Here is a 21,949-nt window from a genome sequence, read left to right as displayed (position 1 = left end):
TTTCTCTTGCTTAAAATCCTTAAGAGGCTCTCCCTGCACAGCAGAAGTTCAAGCCTTGTGTTGTATTTTCATGTCTTGTTTTTAACATGGTTAAAAGGCCCTCCACAGTCTGCTCTCAACACAGAAGCAGAGTGGCTCCCGTAAAGCAGAAGTCAGTTTGTATTGCTCCTTTTCTCTAAACACCCTCTTGGTTCAAAGTCTTTGCAGAGGCTGACAAGCCACCCCTGTTGTGCTACTCTTCTCCCTCTGACATCAGCTACCATGGCCCTCTCCTGTTCTCTCTGCTCCAGCCACACTGGGCCCCCTGCTCACTCCCACCTGAAGACCCACTGGTCCTGTCTTGTGAGCCCTTCTCATGCCAGATAACATCACAGCTGCTTCCTCATTTCAAAATTCCTCTTCCTACAGAGCTCTGCCCTGATAATCCTTTTTTTTTTTTAAATTGGAGACCCTTTTTCTTAGCTCTTGTGGTCCACAGTCCTTGTTTGACTTTTTTTCTATATAACATCAACTTGACATAATTAAGTATTTTACTCATTTATATTGTTTGTTGAACCTAAAATATAGGTTATGAGGCAGGCATTTCCAACCCCTAGAACAGTGCTTGACTACAGGAGGCCTAAGGAGATACTTGCAGGGTGGCTGGGTTTGGCCTAAGTCTTCAGCTTCATCTCTGGCCACCAGTTCCCCCTGAAGTCTAGAACACCTGATGCCTGTCCCCAGCCCACATAGCTACCTCTAACACCTGCCTTTATTCTGTTGTTCTGGAATTCTCTACTCCACCCCCCTATTCTTGATCTTCCTTTGGCCACTTCTGTTTATCTTTAAAAACCCAGATCAGATTTAACTGCCTCTAAAAACGTTCTATGGTTCCCCTAGGCTGGATTAAATGTTCATTTACTGTTCTCCCATTGCATCATTTATCGATTTATATTTTAAACTGTCTACTATAAATATCTATTTGTGTTCCTCTTCTGCAGTAGGCTGAGGGCTCCTTGAGGAGCAGGAGTGATTGTTCTTTTTCAATCTTGTACTTCTCAGTTCCTGACATAGTGCTTGGTACCTAGCAGGTGTTCAAATTTGTTGTTGTTGTTGAGTAATTAAATAACGTTCTTCTCATATCATAAAGTTATGGGACTTAGAGCATAGTGTCAGGGTGGCCTCAAAGCTCAGCTGAGCCTAGAAGTTGTTCTATTCACATTTCAGCTAGAAGCAGGGTCAGTAAATATGAAGGGCAGTAACGGGGTCTTGGAAAATGTGTGACAACCTGAGACTTAATGGATCTTTAGAGGAATAAAGAGAAAACCAAGGTGATGAGCCTTTCAAGAAAAGGCCTAGAGCTGTCCGAGAGCCAGCTAGGACTGGGTGACAACCACGCAGTCCCCAGAGGGATCCACAGTGGCACTAGAAATGTCACAGCTATCACAGTTCAAATGCATAGTGCTCTGCTGGCCCACATCCAGATGCTCTCTAGAATGTTCTTCCAGGCTTTTGCCAGAATAAGAGGTAAGCCCACTGGAGCCTGGACGTTGGTAGTCAGTCTCTCTGGAACATGAGTTGCTCTGCCCTCCTTTCCTGACCTCTTCTGGAACCTCTTGCTGGGCACCTGCTCACCTGCCTTTTACTGTTACTGTTGTTGGCAGGTTAATGACCTAGTGACTTCTTTGCCTGTCACCTTAGACTTGGGGGCAGTGAAAATCTACCAGAGTGGCATGTCTACTGCTGTGGAAACAGATTTTGGGCTTCTAGTGACGTTCGATGGCCAGCACTACGCCTCCATTTCCGTCCCAGGCTCTTATATAAACTCCACCTGTGGGCTTTGTGGGAACTATAATAAAAACCCACTGGATGACTTCCTCCGCCCTGACGGCAGGCCAGCCATGTCTGTGCTGGACCTGGGCGAGAGCTGGCGTGTCTATCACGTGGACTGGAAGTGTGACTCCGGCTGTGTGGACAACTGTACCCAGTGTGATGCTGCCACTGAAACCCTCTACTTTGGCTCTGACTACTGTGGCTTCCTGAACAAGACGGACGGCCCCCTGTGGGAGTGTGGCACCGTGGTGGACCCCACGGCCTTTGTGCACAGCTGCGTGTATGACCTGTGCAGCGTGAGGGACAATGGCACGCTCCTCTGTCAAGCCATCCAGGCCTACGCTCTCGTGTGCCAAGCTCTCGGCATCCCAATCGGAGACTGGCGAATCCAGGCTGGGTGTGGTAAGCTGGTCCCCCATCCCAGTGAGAGGTCTCTCTTATGCAGCGAGCAGGGCCAGGGTTTCAAGGCTCCTCCAAATGCCCTTGTTAAGACTTGAAGCCCACGAGTGAGGGGGAGGTGAAATATCACAAATCATAAAGAATGAACTGTAAAAGGATCTTTACTTTTCTCCTACCTGATAGCAGAGCCAGGAAACAAGAACTCATTGATGAACAAAAATGATCTGGAAACAGGAAATGAATGGCAGGAATCTCTTGGCTGGAGGGAGGCCCCATAGCAGGGGGGAGCAATCCCAGAGCTGAGCCAGAAGGCGGGATTTCCAGGCATAGAGGTGGTGTGCAGACACTGGCTTGGGAAAATGGTTTGCCTCCCAAATGGATCCCACACCCACTGCTGCCTGGCTCTTCCTCCTCCACTTTTAGTCTCCTTAGAATTTGTGCCCTTTGCTCTGGAGCATCTCAGCTGACCTGCTGTTGCTGGTCAAAGAAAGGGCTGCAGAAAGGAAGTAGACTATACCAATATAGAAGCCCTTTTTCTGAAATGTTAAGAGCAGTTAGAAGCCCCAAGTTTGGGGAAAATCCAGGTTCTTTTGAATTACACTCTGGATTAAGCCTTTTGCACCATTTAGTTGTATCACTACCCCCTCATCCCATTTAAATCACTTTCTTTTCCTAGTAATGTAAAATTTTTAAACAAAACAAAAACAACACATTTTGTTTCCTATGTGACCCTGGGTTTCCTCCACGTGAGTAAACAGAAAATTGTAATCCGTGCATTTGAGAATGCTATGTAGATGAGAAGATGTGAATTTCTTTAAATACAAGGCCAGGGAGATTTTATCCCCTATAAGTATAGGTTGTATTCACATAAATCATCATCTATCAGATTCAAATCTTTGAGTATTGGTCAAACTACTAAGTGACAGTGTATTTTTCTTGATATGTGACTGACCGGACTCTATTATCCCAGAGCAGCCATATCATGAGTTGAGTTGAAATGGAATACAGCCTCTCTCTGATCCTTACATAATCCAAGAGCATTCAAACTGCCTAACTAAATTTTTACGTAGAATGGCTACATTTTTTTTTCTAGTAGCACTTCTTTCCCATCTTCCATACTTCTCTCTTCTCACTTTAGTAGGATGAATTATATTTCAACTCAGAGAGCTAGTTTACTAGGCCCCTGAGCCCCTGCCTGCTGGATTCAACTAGACTGAAACATTTATGTAGTCTTGGATGCTCTTAAAATAAGGATAGAAGGTTTCTAAGGCAAGAAGAGCCTTCAGAAGGCACCCAGCTCCTATCCCAACTCCTGGAGGAACAAGGCACATGATCTTTGCAGCTAACAGCTGGGGCTCTTTCTAATATTTAATATCCCAGGGAATTCATTTCCACAGTCTGCTTTTATCATACCTAGGTATTTTAAGCACCTTCCTGTTTGAAATTTATGTTTTTAAATTACTCCCCTAACAGTTCCATTTTCTGTTTCTCCTAAAAGTGGCATTTATTTCCTTCTAAGAATGAGCCAGGCTCTTCTTGAAAATCAGGTCAGCTCATATGTCCATCCATTGAAGATCTGGAAATATCTTGATGATTATAGATCACCAAGTAGTAGCTCTATATTAAATTAGTCTAGTACCAATGGTAACCTGAAGTTTAACTCAGTGATGATCAAATTCAAGTAAAAATTCACAATCCAATTGTGGTGCTGTTATTAGGAAAGCAGTTGAGGTGGTTGTTATAGATATCACCTCACAGTCTCTGTCCCCGTCTGAGTCGCCCTGTGGCCCTCACATAGGACCTTAATGATCAGGAAGAAACATTCTTTCTCCGGGCCCCTGTACTTGTCGGATTCTGGCCGCTTGGCCCTCCGGGTCCACTCACCTTGTGATCACGCTCTCTTCCTTTCCCCTGCGTCAGTGTCCACCGTGCAGTGTCCGAGTTTCAGCCACTATTCCGTGTGCACCAGCAGCTGCCCCGACACGTGCTCAGACCTGACGGCCTCTCAGAACTGCGCCACACCGTGCACTGAGGGCTGCGAGTGCAACGAGGGTTTCGTCCTCAGCACCAGCCAGTGTGTCCCCCTGCACAAGTGCGGCTGTGACTTCGACGGCCATTACTACACGATGGGGGAGTTCTTCTGGGCCACGGCCAACTGCACCGTGCAGTGCCTGTGCGAAGAGGGCGGCGACGTGTACTGCTTCAACAAGACCTGCCGCAGCGGGGAGGTGTGCGCCGTGGAGGACGGCTACCAGGGCTGCTTCCCCCGGCGGGAGACCGTGTGCCTGCTCAGCCAGAACCAGGTGCTGCACACCTTCGACGGCGCCGCCTACGCCTTTCCCTCCGAGTTCTCCTACACCCTCCTGAAGACCTGCCCTGAGCGGCCCGAGTACTTGGAAATCGACATCAACAAGAAGAAGCCCGACGCAGGACCTGCTTGGCTACGGGGCCTGCGGATCCTGGTGGCTGACCAGGAAGTCAAGATCGGAGGAGTCGGGGCTTCGGAAGTCAAGGTAAGACTCCTTGGTCCCTTTCAGTGCCTTCCGATGAGTCTCCTCAAGCCAAGGAACTTGCCCTTCTCATCAGGCTTTCCGCCTCTGCCCAAGAGTGGATTCTAGGAAGGGGACGGCTCCACAGGAACAGCACCAAGTGAGAATCTCAGGAGGAGCGATGGAGCAAAGCTGGAATTTCTCGAATTAGAATAGGACTTGTTCTCCACAAGAGCAAATGCGATACAATGCCAACTATGTGCCAAGCACTAGTCTAGGCCCTTTCCAAGCACTCTCATACTTAACCTTATGCAGCAGAAAATATTACCATTTTACAGATGACATAACTGAGTTCCAGAGAGGCTAAGTAACTTTCTCCAGGAACACACAACCACAAAATAGGATTCAAGCTCACACAGGCTGGCTCCAGAATCTATGCTCTTAACCTTGTACTGTACTAACTCTTCTACCTGTAGATGAGAAGCCGTGTGGGGTCGTATAGAGGATATCTGCCCTGTCATATAAAGGATACCTCCCTCTGACCTGGTCTAAAATACTTTCTTCTAGGCATCCAGACTCAGATCATTAGTTCTAGAAGGAAGTCATCTAGTGAAACTATTTTCATATGAAAATCTCAAAGGGCCAAGTGAGGGCCCCACGGCTAAATGAGGCAGAGCTAGGATGTGTGTGTGTGTGTGGGGGGGGGGGAGGGTAATCTCTGTCCTCCAGGCTAACATGCATTTTGTGTATCATCTGGTCTAGAAGACAAACGTCAACACAGTGCAGTCGGAGGAGGTGATAACATACACTGCCACCAACTGAAAGGGCTCTGTTTTCATTCCCATTGATAAGAGATTAATTTGGTAAAAGAATAGTGAGAGCTAGATGGGTGTCGGACAGTTAGACCATTAGATTCGCTCTGCATGCCCCCAAGGGACTGATGCATAGGAAATCTAAGACTTAAAGAGAAAATGGAGCTGTAAAGAGGTGAAGAGGTACCCAAGTGGAGATGTGGGGCAGCAGGAGGATGCCATAGATCTGAGACAATTTTTGCTCACAATTTTATTAGTTTGGAGCTAGCTTAGGGTCTAGAAAGCACACCAATGAAGAGCAAATGAGAGTTTCCAAAGAAAGTGATGAAAAAACAGTTGTGGTTTCCGTAGACCATCAGCTTCTTGATATTTCTCAAGAGCCAGTCACCCGGCAGAGCTGTGTCTTCATTCCACAGCCTCAGAAACGGTGGCTGCTCTGTGTGTCCATGGAATTGATCACAGCGCTTTGATTTTTCAGTTGAACGGTCAGGAAGTGGAATTACCGTTTTTCCATCCTTCGGGGAAGCTGGAGATTTATCGAAACAAAAACAGCACGACAGTGGAGTCCAAGGGCGTGGTGAGCGTGCAGTACTCGGACACAGGCCTGCTGGACATCCGCCTGTCCACCGCCTACTTCAACTGCACCGGCGGCTTGTGTGGCTTCTTCAACGCCAACGCCAGCGACGAGTTCTGCCTCCCCAATGGCAAGTGCACGGACAACTTGGCGGTGTTTCTGGAAAGCTGGACCACCTTCGAGGAGATCTGCAACGGGGAGTGCGGGGACCTGCTCAAGGCCTGCAACAACGACTCGGAGCTGCTCAAGTTTTATCGGAGCCGCTCCAGGTGTGGCATCATCAACGACCCCTCCAACAGCTCCTTTCTGGAGTGCCACGGGGTGGTCAACGTCACCGCCTACTATCGCACCTGCCTCTTCCGCCTGTGCCAGAGCGGGGGCAACGAGTCGGAACTCTGCGACTCGGTGGCGCGCTACGCCAGCGCCTGCAAGAACGCCGACGTGGAGGTGGGCCCCTGGCGGACCTACGACTTCTGCCGTAAGTTGGGCTGGGCCACGTGGTGGTGGGGGGGACCCATGCCACACCCTCGCTTCTTACTCAGGACTCCTCTTCCTGGTGGGACTGAGCCCAAGGGCGAACAATGACTGGTATACCTTCCCCAGTCCCGTGTGCCCTCTAGAAGGCCCCTGGTCCCAAAGCTGACTCTTTCCCACCTTCGTTTTCATTTCTCATTCCACAATACCTTTTCATCGCAGATGGGTCAGCCAGCCTATTGACTCATGGTTTTATCTAGCGAAAGGTACCACATGTCAAAGAACTAGAAAGCTTTGCGATGGTTCTGTAGGTGCCTTCTCCCTAGCAAAGAGGAGCTCCATTCATTTTGATAGGAGGTGATGGGTCAGGGAGCCTTTCAGCGTGTGGAGATTAGCACCACTCCCTGGGGGTACACCTGACAATGGCTACTAAGTGCATCCCATGTTGCTGGTTCTTTGTTTTGTCCCTAGAGTACCTGACCCCTCTCAGCAAGGCTGTGGCAATACTATTAGTCCTTAGAATAACTGCTGGGAAGAGCTGAGTCTGAATACCCTTGCTTATCAGGAGTAGCACAAAAGGGGAGAGGAGTAGCTGGGGGTGGGAGAGCCCATATCTGGAGCAAGAACCGCCTCACCTGGACTTCAGCACACATCCTTCTCTCACCAAAAAGTTCAGCCCTAAACCATTATGACTGCATCCTCTATATCTAGTTATTTCTCTTATTGCACTTCTTCCTAAGTTCAACTTTTTATTTTGAAATAGTTTCTAAGTTCCATAAAAGATGCAAGAATACCCATATACTCATCACCCAGATTAACCATCGTTAACATTTTGTCTCGTTTGTTCTCTTCACTCCTCTCCAACTGATAGTAATTTGCATACATACTGCACTTACTGAGACCAATACATATATACTCAGAACTATACATACTCTCTGTTTGACAGTAAGTTACCTCTTGTGTTAGCTTTCTGACACTACACGTAGCAAAATACTTGAGATAATCAACTTATAAAGTGAGAAGGTTTATTTGGTTTCAAAGATTTCAGTACATGGTTTGTTGGCCCCTTTGCTTTGGGGCCTATGGCAAGGAGCATATCGGGGAGCAAAGTTGTTCACCTCATGGTCAGGAATGAATGAGAGAGGAAGACGAATGGTTAGGCTCCCACTGTCCTCTCTAAGAACAAAACTGTAGCGACCAGATCATCTCACTAGGTCCCACCTCTTAAAGATCTCCCCTCCAATAGCTTCAGTTAAAGGTGACTAAGGTTTTAAAATATGGGCCCTTTGGGGACATTTCAGATCCAAACTAAAGTGTCCCTTTACACCTGAATCTTCAGTGTGTGTTTCCTTAGGGTAAAAACCGTCTCTTACGTAACCACAGTAAGGTGATCAACCTTAGGAAACTTAACACGTATACCATAACGTAACACCTATATTCCAGTTTTGTCAACTAACTCAGTAATGTGCTTTATGGCTTTTATTGTTTCTGTTTTGGCCTTGGTACAGATCTAGTCTAGGGACACGTGTTTCTGTTGCCATAGCTCTTCAGTCTCCTTCAATCGGGAACAATTCCTTGGTTTTCTCTATGGCTTATGATCTGGGCAGTTTTGAAGGATTCGGCCTTGTCTTTTGTAACAGAATGCCCCCTTGGGGCGTGGTGTGCCCTCCATGTGAGCTTCAGCTCACACACCCACCCAGTGTCCTGCACGGGTCACCCATGGTTTTCTCATGGGCTCTGAGGGTGTGCAGAGGAGTACTGTGTCCAGCCACCCACACTGGTGATGTGCCTGCTGGTCACCTGGTCAGGGGTTGTCAGATGTCTCCTCTCTGTAGTCTCTGTGCTTTCCCTGCCACCAGCCAGCCAAATGGCAAATATCCTGTTGTTCACCAAAATTCCCATCCTTGACTCAGTGTTTGTTGCTGATTTTTGCTTGTGTCAATCTTTTGCATGATGATTACAAACTGGGGTCTCCAGCTGTAGTATTGTCCCTACTTTTTCCAGCCAGCAATTGTCACCCCAATGTGAGCAAGAGCCCTAACTCCGTCTCTCAGCTCATGCAGTCATTCATTCGCACCTTTCTTTGTCTCTATCTCACTCTCATCACTGTGGATGTGGATTTGTATTTTTTCCAGTGGCTTCTATTTTGTATTACACTTGTCAATTACTTGGGGGTGTTAAAACTTTCCTGGATTTGGTCTTTAAACTAGCTCCTGTGTCCTTTTGGCATGCCTCTCATTTATTTTTTTCTTTTCATTTCTTTTTCTTTACTTTTCTTTTTCTTTTTTTAGCACTTTCTTACTTTCTGACATAACTCGATGCTCCACATTCATCTCTCAACCTTCTCTGCCCCATGCTGGAATCAGTCATTACTCTAAGAAGCTCTGATTCCTTTTCATGGGAAATATTATTAGAAACCAAGACTTGGGTATTATTAGAAACCATTGCTCTTGGGTGTCTTTGCTTTGTCTCTAGGCCCTTTTGATAGACAGAGCTAAGAATTAATATGCATACACACATTACACATACAGGCGCACACACATCTTTTTGAATCTCTGATTTTCTGAACTTAGGAAGTCCAATGAGCAGGTGGAGGGGTTGGTGGCTGCCATCTCAGCAGAGGGCCTCTGTCTATGTCCCTGATGAGCTTTACCCACCCTGGAGAGGCATGAATAGTAGATTCTGTGAATCGAAAACAAGGCCTCTGGGAACATTCTCTTTTTATAAAGTCAGGAAAGCCACACCATTTTCTATTGGCCACCACATGTAGTGGGATCTTATGATGCTTTCCCAGAACATTCTCTAACCACTCTGAGCACCCTCTTTTGTCCCATCTCCAGCTTACCTAACACGGTTTTCACCCTTGTGTTCACACCCAGCTTTCTAGTTGTGTTTCACTCAGGTACAGAATTGCTGAGCCTCCCCCATGTCAAATCTGGTTGTTGCAGGCTGTTGGTGGCCATCCTTTTGGACAACTAATTCCTACCTGGCAGGGAATGTTCTGGACTGTTTTTGTACTGCAGGGAGCACAGTTTGTGTGTGCCAAGTTAGCCTGGTGTGATGGTGGTGGGCCTTCTTTTCCGGGGTGTGATGGCAGCTGAGCAGAACTTGTCACTGTGCCTCATTTGTGCCAGTGGAACTAGAGGGATCCCTTGCAAGTGCCTTTTTAGAGAGAGATTGTACAGCAGCAGCCACGTGGCACATGGGTGGAGGGCCAGGGCTCACATTTGAAATCGTCCAGAGGTCTCATCTACTCTTGTGCATGCACTTGGGTCTGGCAAGAAGAACTGAATTGTGCACACGTGATTCATGGAGTCTGCAGGCACTGAGGGGTTAATACAGTTGAGTTCTGCAGAATGGGAATGGGATTGAGCGACACCTGCAGATCGGGAGCACCATCTTCTTTGTACTGTTTCCACATTCAGAATTTCCAACCACCCCTCTCTTTGGAAGAGCCAGGTTGTCCAATTAAGTAATTTCACAGAGTCATTTCAGGGGCGGGGGGAAGTTTTATTACTCCACGTCTGTATGTTCCAGACTTTCAGACAAATTCAGACAACACAATAAGTCATAAAGCAAGAGCCATTTAAATAAGTCATGTTATTTGCTATCACCATAAAACTGCAGTCACTGTTATAACATTCATAATTTAGAGACAAATGTGAAAATCCCTTCACAGAGACATTTATAATCAGTGCTGAACTAGCCTTCAACTTCAAAGCCGTATGGTATTGTAGTCAACTGAAATGGAGAGAATCCTTTAGCCCAGAGGAAAAAACAGATTGGCTTCCAGTACGTAGTGCAGAACTATTGAGTTGGTACTTGTGGGCAGAGCTATTATTGCCATGCAATTTATTTCTCTGTAGTGTCCTTCACGTCCTTGGATTGTAAAACACTATTAAGGAATGATGATGGTCTGTGTAAGGGCCAAAGAAAGTTCTAAAGGCAAGATCTTCTTTTCCTTGGAAATGGTGGGGACCTTTTCAAACAGTTGGGCCACATTGTCATCTCGTAGACAGATTGCTTCTGTGCTCCTGGATTCTGTTCCTGGAACACAATTCTGTCAAATTGTGATCAACCAAAGTCATAGAGAGAAATGGGAGGACGCTTACCCAGAACTCCACAGTGGGCAGCACATGCAATTTTGTGTGACTCCAAGACTTAATCTGTTGAGGAAGTGTCTTGGGAGGAAGTGCAGTTGGAAATGGAATGTGAAGTTGGCTTTGAAGGGGGCCATCCAGGCAGGGAATGGGTGTGAGCATAGGTGTGGGTGACCATGTGCAGAGGGTGGTGAGGAGGTGGAGGAGACCAGAGGGTCCCTGGAGCAGAGAAACCAAGGATAAAGAGAGAGACATTGGACCAATTTGTAGAGTAAAAATGCCTGCAGAAGGCCTGTCTATATAAGAGAGGGAAGTACAAAGAGAAAGGGCGTACTATTTATTGAGACCATAATGGACTTCATATACTAGATTATTAGCCTTCGGAACAGTCCTATAGGTAAACTTGGCACTTATTTAATAAAAGAAGACATGGAAGCTCAGAGACATCAGCAAGTCAGTTAAGAGAACAGCATCCCCACGTCTCTGGTCCCAAGGCACATGTTGTTCCTAGCACATCATTAGCTCCCGAGTCTACGTCAGGAGACCTGGATTTGAATCCTTCTCTGGCTCTTACTAGTTAGATAAGTTAAATCACTGAACTTCCATGTCCTTGCTTGTAGGATAGGGAGGGTAAAACCTGCCGTACTGTCCTGAGATGAGGTAAACATGGGCATAGGATGGTGCCTGGCACGTGGCAGGTACTTAATTCTGGCCTGTAGTCTCAGAATCTTCTACATGGAAAACTAAGCACACTAATGGGCTCTGTGAATGCGGGATTTTCTGGGCCTTTGGTGACCCCCAATGAGGATGACGATGGTGCCCCTCACATGCATTCATTGAGCTCACAGTGCTACACAAGCATGAATGCCCACAGCTGTGAGAACGCACGCACACTGCGCACACCTTTCTCCAGCCTGTTTTCTCTTTGATCACCTTCAGCTCTGGAATGCCCAGAGAACAGCCATTTCGAGGAGTGCATTACCTGTACAGAAACCTGTGAGACACTGGCCCTGGGCCCCATCTGCGTAGACAGCTGCTCGGAGGGATGTCAGTGTGACGAGGGCTATGCCCTGCTGGGCAGCCAGTGCGTGACCCGGAGCGAGTGCGGCTGCAACTTCGAGGGGCACCAACTTGCCACCAATGAGACCTTCTGGGTGGACCAGGACTGCCAGATCTTCTGTTACTGCAATGGCACAGACAACAGTGTCCACTGTGAGACCATCCCCTGCAAGGATGACGAGTACTGCATGGAGGAGGGCAGCCTGTACTCCTGCCAGCCACGCACCGACGCCTCCTGCATCGTCTCGGGCTACGGCCACTACCTTACCTTTGATGGCTACCCCTTTGACTTCCAAACTAGCTGTCCACTCATCCTGTGCACTACAGGAAGCCGGCCGAGCTCAGACCGTTTCCCCAAGTTCATCGTGACAGCCAAGAACGAGGACCGGGACCCATCACTGGCCCTGTGGGTCAAGCAGGTGGATGTGACTGTGTTTGGCTACAGCATCGTGATTCACCGGGCCTACAAGCACACCGTGTTGGTGAGTAGTCACAGGCTGATCTTGAGGAGGGAATCGTGGGTACATGAGGACAGAGGTCCTGGGTTGACCAGCCAGGCTGCAGCTGAATCGGGCTGGTCTAGCATCCAAAGAAAATCATAGTGTACTGGGGCAGGCAGACTTTGGAGAATTTCTGTCACTATCTTACAGACTAGGAAACTGAGGCTCAGGGTGAAGAAAGAATTTGCCCAAGTCACAGACCTCAAATTGGCAGAAATGTAGCTTTAGAAATGTACCTTTCATATTATAGCAGGGTCTGTTGGAGAGAGAAAATTGGCCCAGATTGAAATCCCAGCTTGGTGACCTCTATGCATCCTTGGGCACAGAGGATGCAGAACCTCCAGTTCTGTCATGGGTCTATAAGAGGTTGCATGTCTCAGTGGCCTGTTGTCCTGATCTACCCTTTCCCTGTTTTGTTCAGAATGGAACTTGCCTTCTCTGGCCTCTGCCATCTCTTCTAGTCTCCCCGTGGCTCCCATGACATCCCAGAGTTCAAGGGTCTTGCTCACATCTACAGCAATCTCTTTACTCTCTGGGCTTCAGGACCCTCTTTTTTACCTTCCAAGCTTTTCCACCCAAGAGCCCCTGCCCCCCCCCCTTGGTTGTGAAGACACGGGGCAGCAGGGCAGAGGTGGAGTTCTGAATGCCCCTTGGACTGCCCAGTGATGGCAGCCCAGGCGACAGGCCCAGCCCTTCCTTCTCCACTATCTTGTCTGAGCAGGATGTGAAATATGAACAAGCTGACCAGCAGCCTCTGCATGGGCATCTTGGAGGAGCTGATTTAGGGCGTTCACCTTCTTGACATTATCTTCATGGGTCTGTGTCATAACTCGTCTGTCTCCAAGGGGCTGCCTTTTCATCTTTACAATTCTCAGCTAAACTGAACTAAACTAACCACGCCAAGCTCAAGTTCTCTGAGCAGCTCTACTGTGTTTCCCCCCTGGGATTCACTCTACTTTCTCTGACAAAGAGGGGTCCCAGCTTCTTGAACTGTCATCCTTTACCTTCATTGGAAATAAAACGCCTGCTGGCATCTAAGGCAGCAGTCTTAGCCTGCCTTTTCGTCTTCACTTTCTTGGATATCAGGAACCTAAATCCCAGCTGCTTCCTCTATGCCTCTCCTAGCAGTTTAGTCCTGAATCCATTACTTCATTAATCTTCTTGTATTTTTTTGTGTGTGTCTGACTCCCTCAGTTCCAATCATGGGCTTGTTAAGGATAGGATCCACACCTCATTCATCTTTATGTTAGGTGCATGTCTAGTGCCCTGCACACAGCAACACTCAAAACACTTGTGAATAAATGAGGTGATAAAGTGACCCCTTTCCTCCAAGGTCCCTGTGAGTTTCCTTTTGCTGCTGGCCACGTTCTTTGGCAAGCTGAGAGATTAAACGAGCCAATGAGGCTAGTTAGGAATGTATCAGAGGCTCTGCTTTTTTCTAGCAGATGTCTGCACAGTTGAAGCTGCCCATTATAATAACTTCCCTCTACTCCAGTTTCATTATAGTTTAAAACAAATACATCAATCATTTTGTCCATGTAGCTGGCATCATATTTGTCCTTTCCCCCCCTTTAGCCTCAGCTGACAGACCTCCACCCCTAGGTTTAGACATTTTCATGTAGTTACTTATCTCCTTGACATTCACCACCTTTGCACCTTTCTACCTTTTGGGGTTTTTTTTCTTCTTCTTCTTTTTTTTTTAATAAGATCTGTTCATAGGTCCTGTCCCACCTACTTTATTGGGCAGAGTCTTTCTGCTTTATGTTACATTCTCAGTATTTAGGTGGATGGACACCTGAGGCTGCACACCTTGTGTTCTGATCTCCTTTGCTCTGTGTCCATGTTGCCCTTTATTTTTAAGTACACGAGTCATTGGATTTAGAGCCCACTAAATCCACTGTCACCTCATCTTAATTACATCAACTAAGACCCTGTTTCCAAATAAGGTTACATCCATGGGTCCCAGGGATAAAACCTCAAAATATCATTTGGGGGAACACAATTCCACCTACAACTGGGGGCGATTAGAGAGAAATGGGCATGCAGGAGGATCCGATAAAAGGGGTAAAGGGCCCTGCCAGGGCCCTTCATTTCAAGTCACCCAGAAGTCCTAAGTGCCCAAGCTGAGAACAGAGTAGCTGGCTCTCAAAGCCCTGGCAAGAAGACCAAGCTCAGGATGCACTGGAGGTTCTTTCCTTTGGGGGCCCCAGGGATGGATTTAGCATCTACTTTGAATTATTAATATGTTTTATGGGATCTGCTTATTCGATGATTTGCATTTGTTTTGCCCATGATGTTATTATTAGTCACCATCTCTCCCTGAGCCTGAAGAGTAATGGCTGTCATGATGACAGTGTGAAATGAAATGCAGGACAGAACACACCCCAGAGCCCTCAGTCACTGCTGGTGCTCTCAGACATGCAGGGTGACATGGAAGTGATTCCTTGGGACAAGGATTCTTCTGTGACTCTGAGCTTTCTCTGAATTAAGCATCTGCAAAGGCGAAAGAAAATCCACTAAGCCAAAAGAAGGTGGAGAAAAACATGCTATTTATAGACCAGGCTGGGTGATGGGAAGAGCGGCAGGTGAGCCTGGGCAGGTGAGCTGCGGGATGCTGCTCTCGCCTGTCCCAGGCCAGGACTGAACAGAGATGGCCTCTTTTCCAGACTCATGTCCAGGCCAACAGGGAAGTTTTAGGGGTCTTCAAAGCCTGAGTCCTTCTCACTAGTCTTGTCACCATCAGAGAAGAGTGAGGTGTTTGAGGGTCACTCTGACTTAGTTTAGTTTGACAATCTGATATTGATGCCTGTTTTGTGCCAAGAGATGAAGGTTTCTTGAAAGATAGTATCAAACATGAAAATAGAAAAAATAAAAAAAAAGTAAACAAGTCTTCTATCCTAAGAGAGCTCAGAGTGTGGGGGAGCGACGGACCTGTTAACAGTTAGTGTCAATGTAATGCGAAGTGCTGTAAAAATGTTTCAAAGGGCCACAATTGTGAGCAGAGGAGGGGTTGCCCCAGTCAGCCTGGGGCTTTCAGGGAGGGCATCTTGGCAGGGATGACCTAGATCTGATCCCTGAAGGAGTATATCTGCCATGCTGAGAGTGACAGGAGGGTGTCCAGGGGAATGTCCAGGTGGGAGGTAAAGCCTGGGTGTGACCACTGAAGAGGCTGTAGGAGGCCCAGGCTAGTTGTTTAGAGAGAAATGCTACAGAAACTCAAATGTGTGATCTTATTCCTGATACAGTCTATGGATCCTGCATCTGTAGATTCAACCAACTTAGGGTTGGGAAAAAGTAGACAGACAGGTAGATACATATATAGATCTATAGATGTGTGTGTGTACACACAGACATGTATAAAATTGCATGGATACTGAACATGTATAGATTTTTGTGTCATTATCCCCAAGCAAAACAATATAACAACAATTTGCATAGCATTTATATGGTATTATGTATTATAAGTCATCTAGAGATGATTTGAAGTATGTAGGAGGATGTGTATAGGTTATGTGAAAATACTGTCCTATAAGGGACTTGAGCATCCTCAGAGTCTGGTGTCCATAGGGGTAATGAACCAACCCCCCATGGACATGGAGGGGTGATTGTATTTAAATATCCCAAATGTTTCCCCACACTGATCCCTGTGCCTTCCTTTCTTCCTCCTCCATCCATCAAGTCCTGTTGCCATGCCAACCTCCTCCTTTTCCTCTGACCTCCTCCCCCTCAGCTCCCTCTTTCCCTCTGTATCTCACTTCCAGAGAGATTCGAGGCAGTGGTGGCACAAAAGCGGTCTCATCCATGGGGTGTCAGAGACAGAGAGATGTGGAGCCTGCCAGAGTGTCTTTCTCAGGGTGCTCCTTGGCAGGGACAGAATTTGCAAGCCTTTTAGCTTTAATGCCATTATTTTTGCCTCCCAAGGTGTTGCCTCCCATGTGACACCAGCTAGCCCAGAACACAGAATTCAGGGACCGCGTGGTGGCACACATCAGCCACCTTTGAGTGCACAGCTTTTGGTTTTCTGCTCATGAGCCTCTAGTGCGGTTCAGAGTCTCTGCAGCCTTGGCTTCCCTAGGTGACCTGCAGAGCCTGTGTTCTGCATTTGCACAGGGCCACCTCCTTCTACCTCTAGGCCTCCTGGTTGAGGAAGCCGTGCTTACCAGCACCCTCTCCCTTCTCCTCCCCCTCCAGGCACCCTGGCTCTTGATGGCTCCCCACGGCATCCTCTGTCCTCCTCTCTTCCAGGCACAAAGATGGAGGCATCTCCTCTCTCCTCACCCCTTGCCTTCCCAGGGGCCAGGCCTTCTTTTGTCTTTAACCTTTCCTTTTCTAAGAGGTCTTTCTCTTCAGCCCATGGACATACTTACTGTAAAGTAAACCCTCCTCCAGTTGTTCCCCAATCTCCCTCCTCCCTTCCCAGCCAGACTCCTCCATTGGTCATCTCTGCTTCTGTGTCTCCTCTTGGCTATTTGCTTCCAGAATCTGACTTACAGCTATATCATCAGATTCTCTTATTAAGACCACAGGTAGCTTTTCTTTCAAAAGACTTTTTTTTTCAGGCTTTATGTCATGGCCTCTTTGTCATGTGGGACACTGCATATGAGGCCCTCCTCATCCTTTGGTATCTGGTGTGGGCATCGTCTTCTGCAGGCAACCTTGAACCTTTCCTCAGGCCAAGTCTGGTGCCTATGCATCTGTTTGCCTCTATGCTTTTATCAGCTGGTCTTACTATCTGTTTATGTTCTTGTCTCTGCCACATACCATTGAGCTCTTAGAAAAAGGGCCTATGCTTCATCCCAGCCTAGTACAGTGCCTGGCACTCAGTAGTGCCAACTAGATGAATGAATTCAACCTGGACACATTTTCATAAGAAAGGACAGAGTTGAGTTGTTTTGAAGGGTGAGCAGTGCCTTGTGGAAGGGTGTGGAGGAAGGGCCTCCTTGCTGATATAGGGCCGGGCCCTAGAAGCAAGGCCTGAGATGGACACTCTTGGGAAATGGGGGAAGCACTGGGGAAAAGAGCCCAACACCCTTGTAATCTGACCTGGAGACCATCTGTAGCCTGGGTGGCCAGAAGCTCTGAGTATGACCTGCACCCCAGGGTCAGTCCTCAGTGTGGTCAGTCATTGACCAAGGGCTATCCAGGGGGTGGAAGAGTTGGAGTGGGTGCTCATTAGTTTGTGGACAAAGTGGGTCCCATTGAACCAAGTCCAGCTGAGTTTTGGGGAGCCCACAGTCAGAGTCTGGGAATGGGACCCCAGATAGGACATGGAAAGCATCAGTCCCACTTGAGGCATAGGACTGGTGGGATGAGAAGACATAATTGGTCCTGTTAAGAAACTACAAACTGTGAGTACAGCCGGTGTGGAGGACCAAGTGGGCTGGCTCTGAGAGGCAGGGCCCCCTGGAGAGCCCAGTGGGGTGTGCTGAGCATGTCAGACTTTTCATCATGACCTGGAGAGGGTTTTAAGTATTAGCTCAGTTGCTTTCAATTGTCTTTTAAAGATGGCAGGTGTAGGTGAATGAAGGAGAGGGAGGTAAGTTAGGAGGTGATTCCATCTGAAGGGTGAAAGATCATGGGCATCTCAACTAAGGTAGGAGCTGTGTGGTTGTGAGGGGGCTGGAAGAGAGATGCAGGAGGTCAGGGGAGGGACTTCTGGTCAGAAAGCACTGTTAAAACACCTGCTTCTCTCTCAAGGACACCCAGCTCTCCTGCTCTCTGTTGCCCTGGCTGCTGTGAGCATCTGGAAACCCCTATTTTCTGTCATGCTCTAACCCAGCCCAGGCTCTAAGATGTAACTTATCATAATCAGAATATTTCAAGGGCACAACAGTTCTGGAGCTTAATGTTAAGGGATTTCCCTGTTGTCTGACTTTAGAAATATATGTGAGGAAACAGGTGTCAAGTGTCCCTTTCATGTGATGTATTGTGCTGTGGATCACCATGAAAGTCAAGAGGGGAAGGTGGACATAAAGGTCAATAAAATGCAATCCCTGCCCTCAGGTTGCTCATAATCTTGCAGGTGAGACAGAAGCATATACAACCAACCATGATATAAGGCAGATGGTGTTGTTTGCATCCATGGCAGCACGCACAAGCTTGATCTTGGCCCCAAATGGAGAAGAATATAAGAAAATATAAATAACATGCTCTGCTTTCCTGGGCAAGGAAGTGATTAATTCTGACCATGGTCTTGGATTTCAAAAATCTTGCTTTACAGAAGAGGGGACACTGGAGCAGGGTCTGGAGGACGAGAGGGATGCTGACAGGTGAAGGATGGCATGCCAGGCAGAGGGACCAGTGAGTTACCCTAGAGGATGAAGTCATCCTCCAAGAAAGAAAAAAAAAATCACACAACTAAAGGAATTAATAAATTGGGACTCGCCTAAAATAAATCCACAAAAGAGCTGGAAATAGAAACACAAAAGTCCTAGTTTTGGTATTTTAGTCTAAACTTTAATTGAATTCTTATTACCCTCTCATTACCTTGGAGAAAACAATTTGAACTCCTGGGGGAAAATAATGTTGTATAAACAGAAGGCACTGAAATAAATAGGTATATTAGTGTACAAAGGATAGACATTTAAGTCTGTTCAAATCCTAATAATAATAGTTGACTGCCATAAACAACAGTACATGCAAAGATTCCATCCAACCTGCCCAAGCTCCCCTCTGGGACTTATCTTTCTAGAAATTGGGAGGGCTGAGGACTCTGGGCCAATTGTACTTCTCCCCTCTACCCTTCTTCTCTTACAGGTCAACAGTGAAAGGCTCTATTTGCCCCTGAAGTTGGGACAAGGGAAGATAAATATCTTTTCCTTTGGTTTCCATGTGGTGGTGGAAACTGACTTTGGCCTGAAGGTTGTGTATGACTGGAAGACCTTCCTGTCCATCACGGTCCCTCGGAGCATGCAGAACAGTACCTATGGCTTGTGTGGCCGCTACAATGGCAACCCTGACGATGACCTGGAGATGCCCATGGGTCTGCTTGCACTGAGTGTCAGTGAGTTTGGGCAGAGCTGGGTGAAGAGGGACACCTTCTGCCAGGTGGGCTGTGGGGACCGCTGTCCATCCTGTGCCAAGGTTGAAGGTTTCTCTAAGGTGCAACAACTGTGCAGCTTGATCCCCAACCAGAACGCCGGCTTTGCCAAGTGTCACAGCAAAGTCAATCCCACCTTCTTCTACAAGAACTGCCTGTTTGACTCCTGCATTGATGGGGGCGCGGTGCAGACTGCGTGCAGCTGGCTGCAGAACTACGCCAGTACTTGCCAGACTCAGGGGATTGCAGTGACCGGCTGGAGGAATTACACATCCTGCTGTGAGTTCTCCTCCTTATCTCTCCCTATAGCTTCTCCCTTTTCTTGATTGGTGAGGGAGGACAGTCTTCCAACTCCATAGAAGCCAAATGATTGAGTAAAGTGATTTAAGGATATGCACTTTGATACTGAGTTCATTATATGAAACAAAATATGTAACCTCCATTTTCCTATCTGTAAAATGGGGTTAATACCACTTATTCAATGAGTTACTCTGGAGGATGAAATACAATCAGACATATAAAGCACTATGCGTGGCATTCAGATTCAGCAAGTGCACAATAAAATGTTAACCAGACACTAGTGGGGAGAGAGTCAGCTAGTTAATTCATTCTTCCATTCTAGAACTTCATGGGTCCACCATGGCATTGATCATTTATATGCTTTCTCTAAGTGCATCATTCTATTTTATTCATAGATATCACATTCCAGTCTTTGTGCTTAAGAAATATAGCAGAATATTAAAAGCATTAGAGTTCCTGGATTCTAGCCTTGACTCTGTCCTTAAGGGTCTGTGTGACCTTGGAGCAATTTACTTTCCATCCCTTGTGCTCAGTTTCCCCCTCCAAAGAGCAGTGTCAATGCTGCCTGTACCACTTATGCTACAGAAACGTCAGGAGGATCAAATTAGGTAATTGGAACACCAGCACGTGCAACGCATGCTGAGTGGCGTTATTATATTAATGGCTTGCTCTGGGCCAAGCCCAGTGCTAAACGCTTTATCCACATTATCTCATTTATTCTTCTCAATAACCCAATTAGGCAAGGAGAAATTGAGACTCAGAGGAGTTAAGTAACTTGCCTAAGATCATAAAATTTCAGTGGCAAAGTTGGCATTTGAACTTCTAACCCCAAAGCCCATACACTATTCTATGGATATGGACTGGGATATTTGCTTGAGTTTAGCATGTGCAAATAGGAAAAGGTTGGGAGGGGAAACCACCGCTGGTCTTTGGCTAACCTGCGTGGTTTATTTTCCCATCTCAGTCTCATTAAGTACTGCAAATTTCTTTTAGAAGATCTGACTGTATAAAAAGGCTATATAAATTGATTCTGAATGCCTAGAGCTCTAAGTAAGGGATACAGCAGGGTTCCCCGAGAATCGACTCCCATTTTCATCCTGTAAAAGGAAGATTTGGATGAAGAACCAGAAATGGAATTGTGGTTTAATGTTCACACACTTTACATTCCACATGCAGTCCCTGAGAGAGAGAGGGTGAAGAGGGGAGAGGGACGGAAAAGGTGCCAATACTGTTTGATCTAGGCTCAGTCTCTGAGCCAGGGAGGTGGGGACATGGTGCCACTAGGGGTGACTTTCCAGATGAATTGGTCTATAGTGTTTTCAATAAAATAAATCTGCCTATGAAAAAGTCAAGGTCTGGATAAATCCCTAGAGCTATGTGGGTGTCACTTATAGGCTGGGAGAGCTTGGCTTCCTCTAAATCAGAAAACCACACTCTGGACCCAGAGGCCTTAACATGGTGCAGGATCAGTAAACCAGTTTGGAAGGTGAGACTTCCTCTCCCCTTGAGAAGGGAAACCTCTTCACCCAAGGTTTCCTCTTGAAAACCTACTACAGGGAGCTCCCCTTACCTGTTGCCATGGCTGGTGGCTGTACTGCTCTCTGGAGTGGCTGGTATTAGGGGGCCACCATCCAAAACCTGTCAATTCTAATGAACAGGGAAAGGCACTGGGGACTAATACCAGGAACACTCACCTCAACTGGTGGTCTCAATTTTTGTCACTCATGGGAAAGAAAAGGAATTGAGTTAGCAAGCCCTATAACCTTCTTTCCAAGGAAGAAGTTCATCCTACCCCACTGGGCTTGGCTAAGGATAAAGAATATGAAGACAATTTTTCTTGTCCTCCAGTCCCCTCTACCAGTAACTCTGTCCTCTCCTCTCCTTAAAGTTCTGCCCAGACATGGGTTACTTTGTTTTTATGGCTAAACTTGTCATGGGGAGCTCCACCTATGGCACTCAGAGCCGAGTCTGCCCCACCTCCATCTGAGTCTTGGGCCCCATCCAAGACCAGCTGCCTCCAGGACATCCCAGGCTGACACATCAGAGCCACCAGGTGATAAAGAACAGTTCCCATTGCAAGGGTTTAGACCTTCCTTTGCTTCAGCATTTCAGGACAAGGGCAAAGATCCAAAAGACAGAGCACCAGAAGATATGGTGGTAATGAAGGGCAGGAAAACTTTTAAAAAGTTATAATAAATACTTGGAAGACAGTATGTGGGTGGGGAATAAGGCACAGCTGGAGGTCACTTAGTCTTCCATTTTGAATTCCAGAAGCAGGGAAAATCTGCAAGTGATTGAGTACGACCTCATCTATTCAACAGAAAACCTGGCCTGAGCATGGTCATTTGTAACTCTATTTGAGGTGACTTTGACCTCTGAGAAGTGAGAGCA

General features: G+C 47.0%; 1 protein-coding gene across 1 annotated transcript in view; it reads left to right on the top strand.

Annotated features, from left to right (window-relative positions):
* Positions 1 to 21,949, top strand: part of LOC124088837 (tubulin-specific chaperone cofactor E-like protein) — a 138,646-nt gene that overhangs the window by 90,850 nt on the left and 25,847 nt on the right. Inside the window, exons 14-18 of the mRNA XM_058577094.1 lie at positions 1,644 to 2,214; positions 4,132 to 4,724; positions 5,991 to 6,564; positions 11,600 to 12,201; positions 18,976 to 19,537. Coding sequence (XP_058433077.1) covers positions 1,644 to 2,214; positions 4,132 to 4,724; positions 5,991 to 6,564; positions 11,600 to 12,201; positions 18,976 to 19,537 — 2,902 coding nt within the window. The remainder of the gene's footprint in view (positions 1 to 1,643; positions 2,215 to 4,131; positions 4,725 to 5,990; positions 6,565 to 11,599; positions 12,202 to 18,975; positions 19,538 to 21,949) is intronic.

The sequence above is a fragment of the Marmota monax genome, unplaced genomic scaffold (assembly GCF_021218885.2).
Source record: "Marmota monax isolate L192 unplaced genomic scaffold, Marmota_monax_Labrador192_F-V1.1 WCK01_AAM20220418_F8-fsc00081, whole genome shotgun sequence".
Lineage (NCBI taxonomy): Eukaryota > Metazoa > Chordata > Mammalia > Rodentia > Sciuridae > Marmota > Marmota monax.
This window is presented reverse-complemented; position numbering and strand designations above follow the sequence as displayed.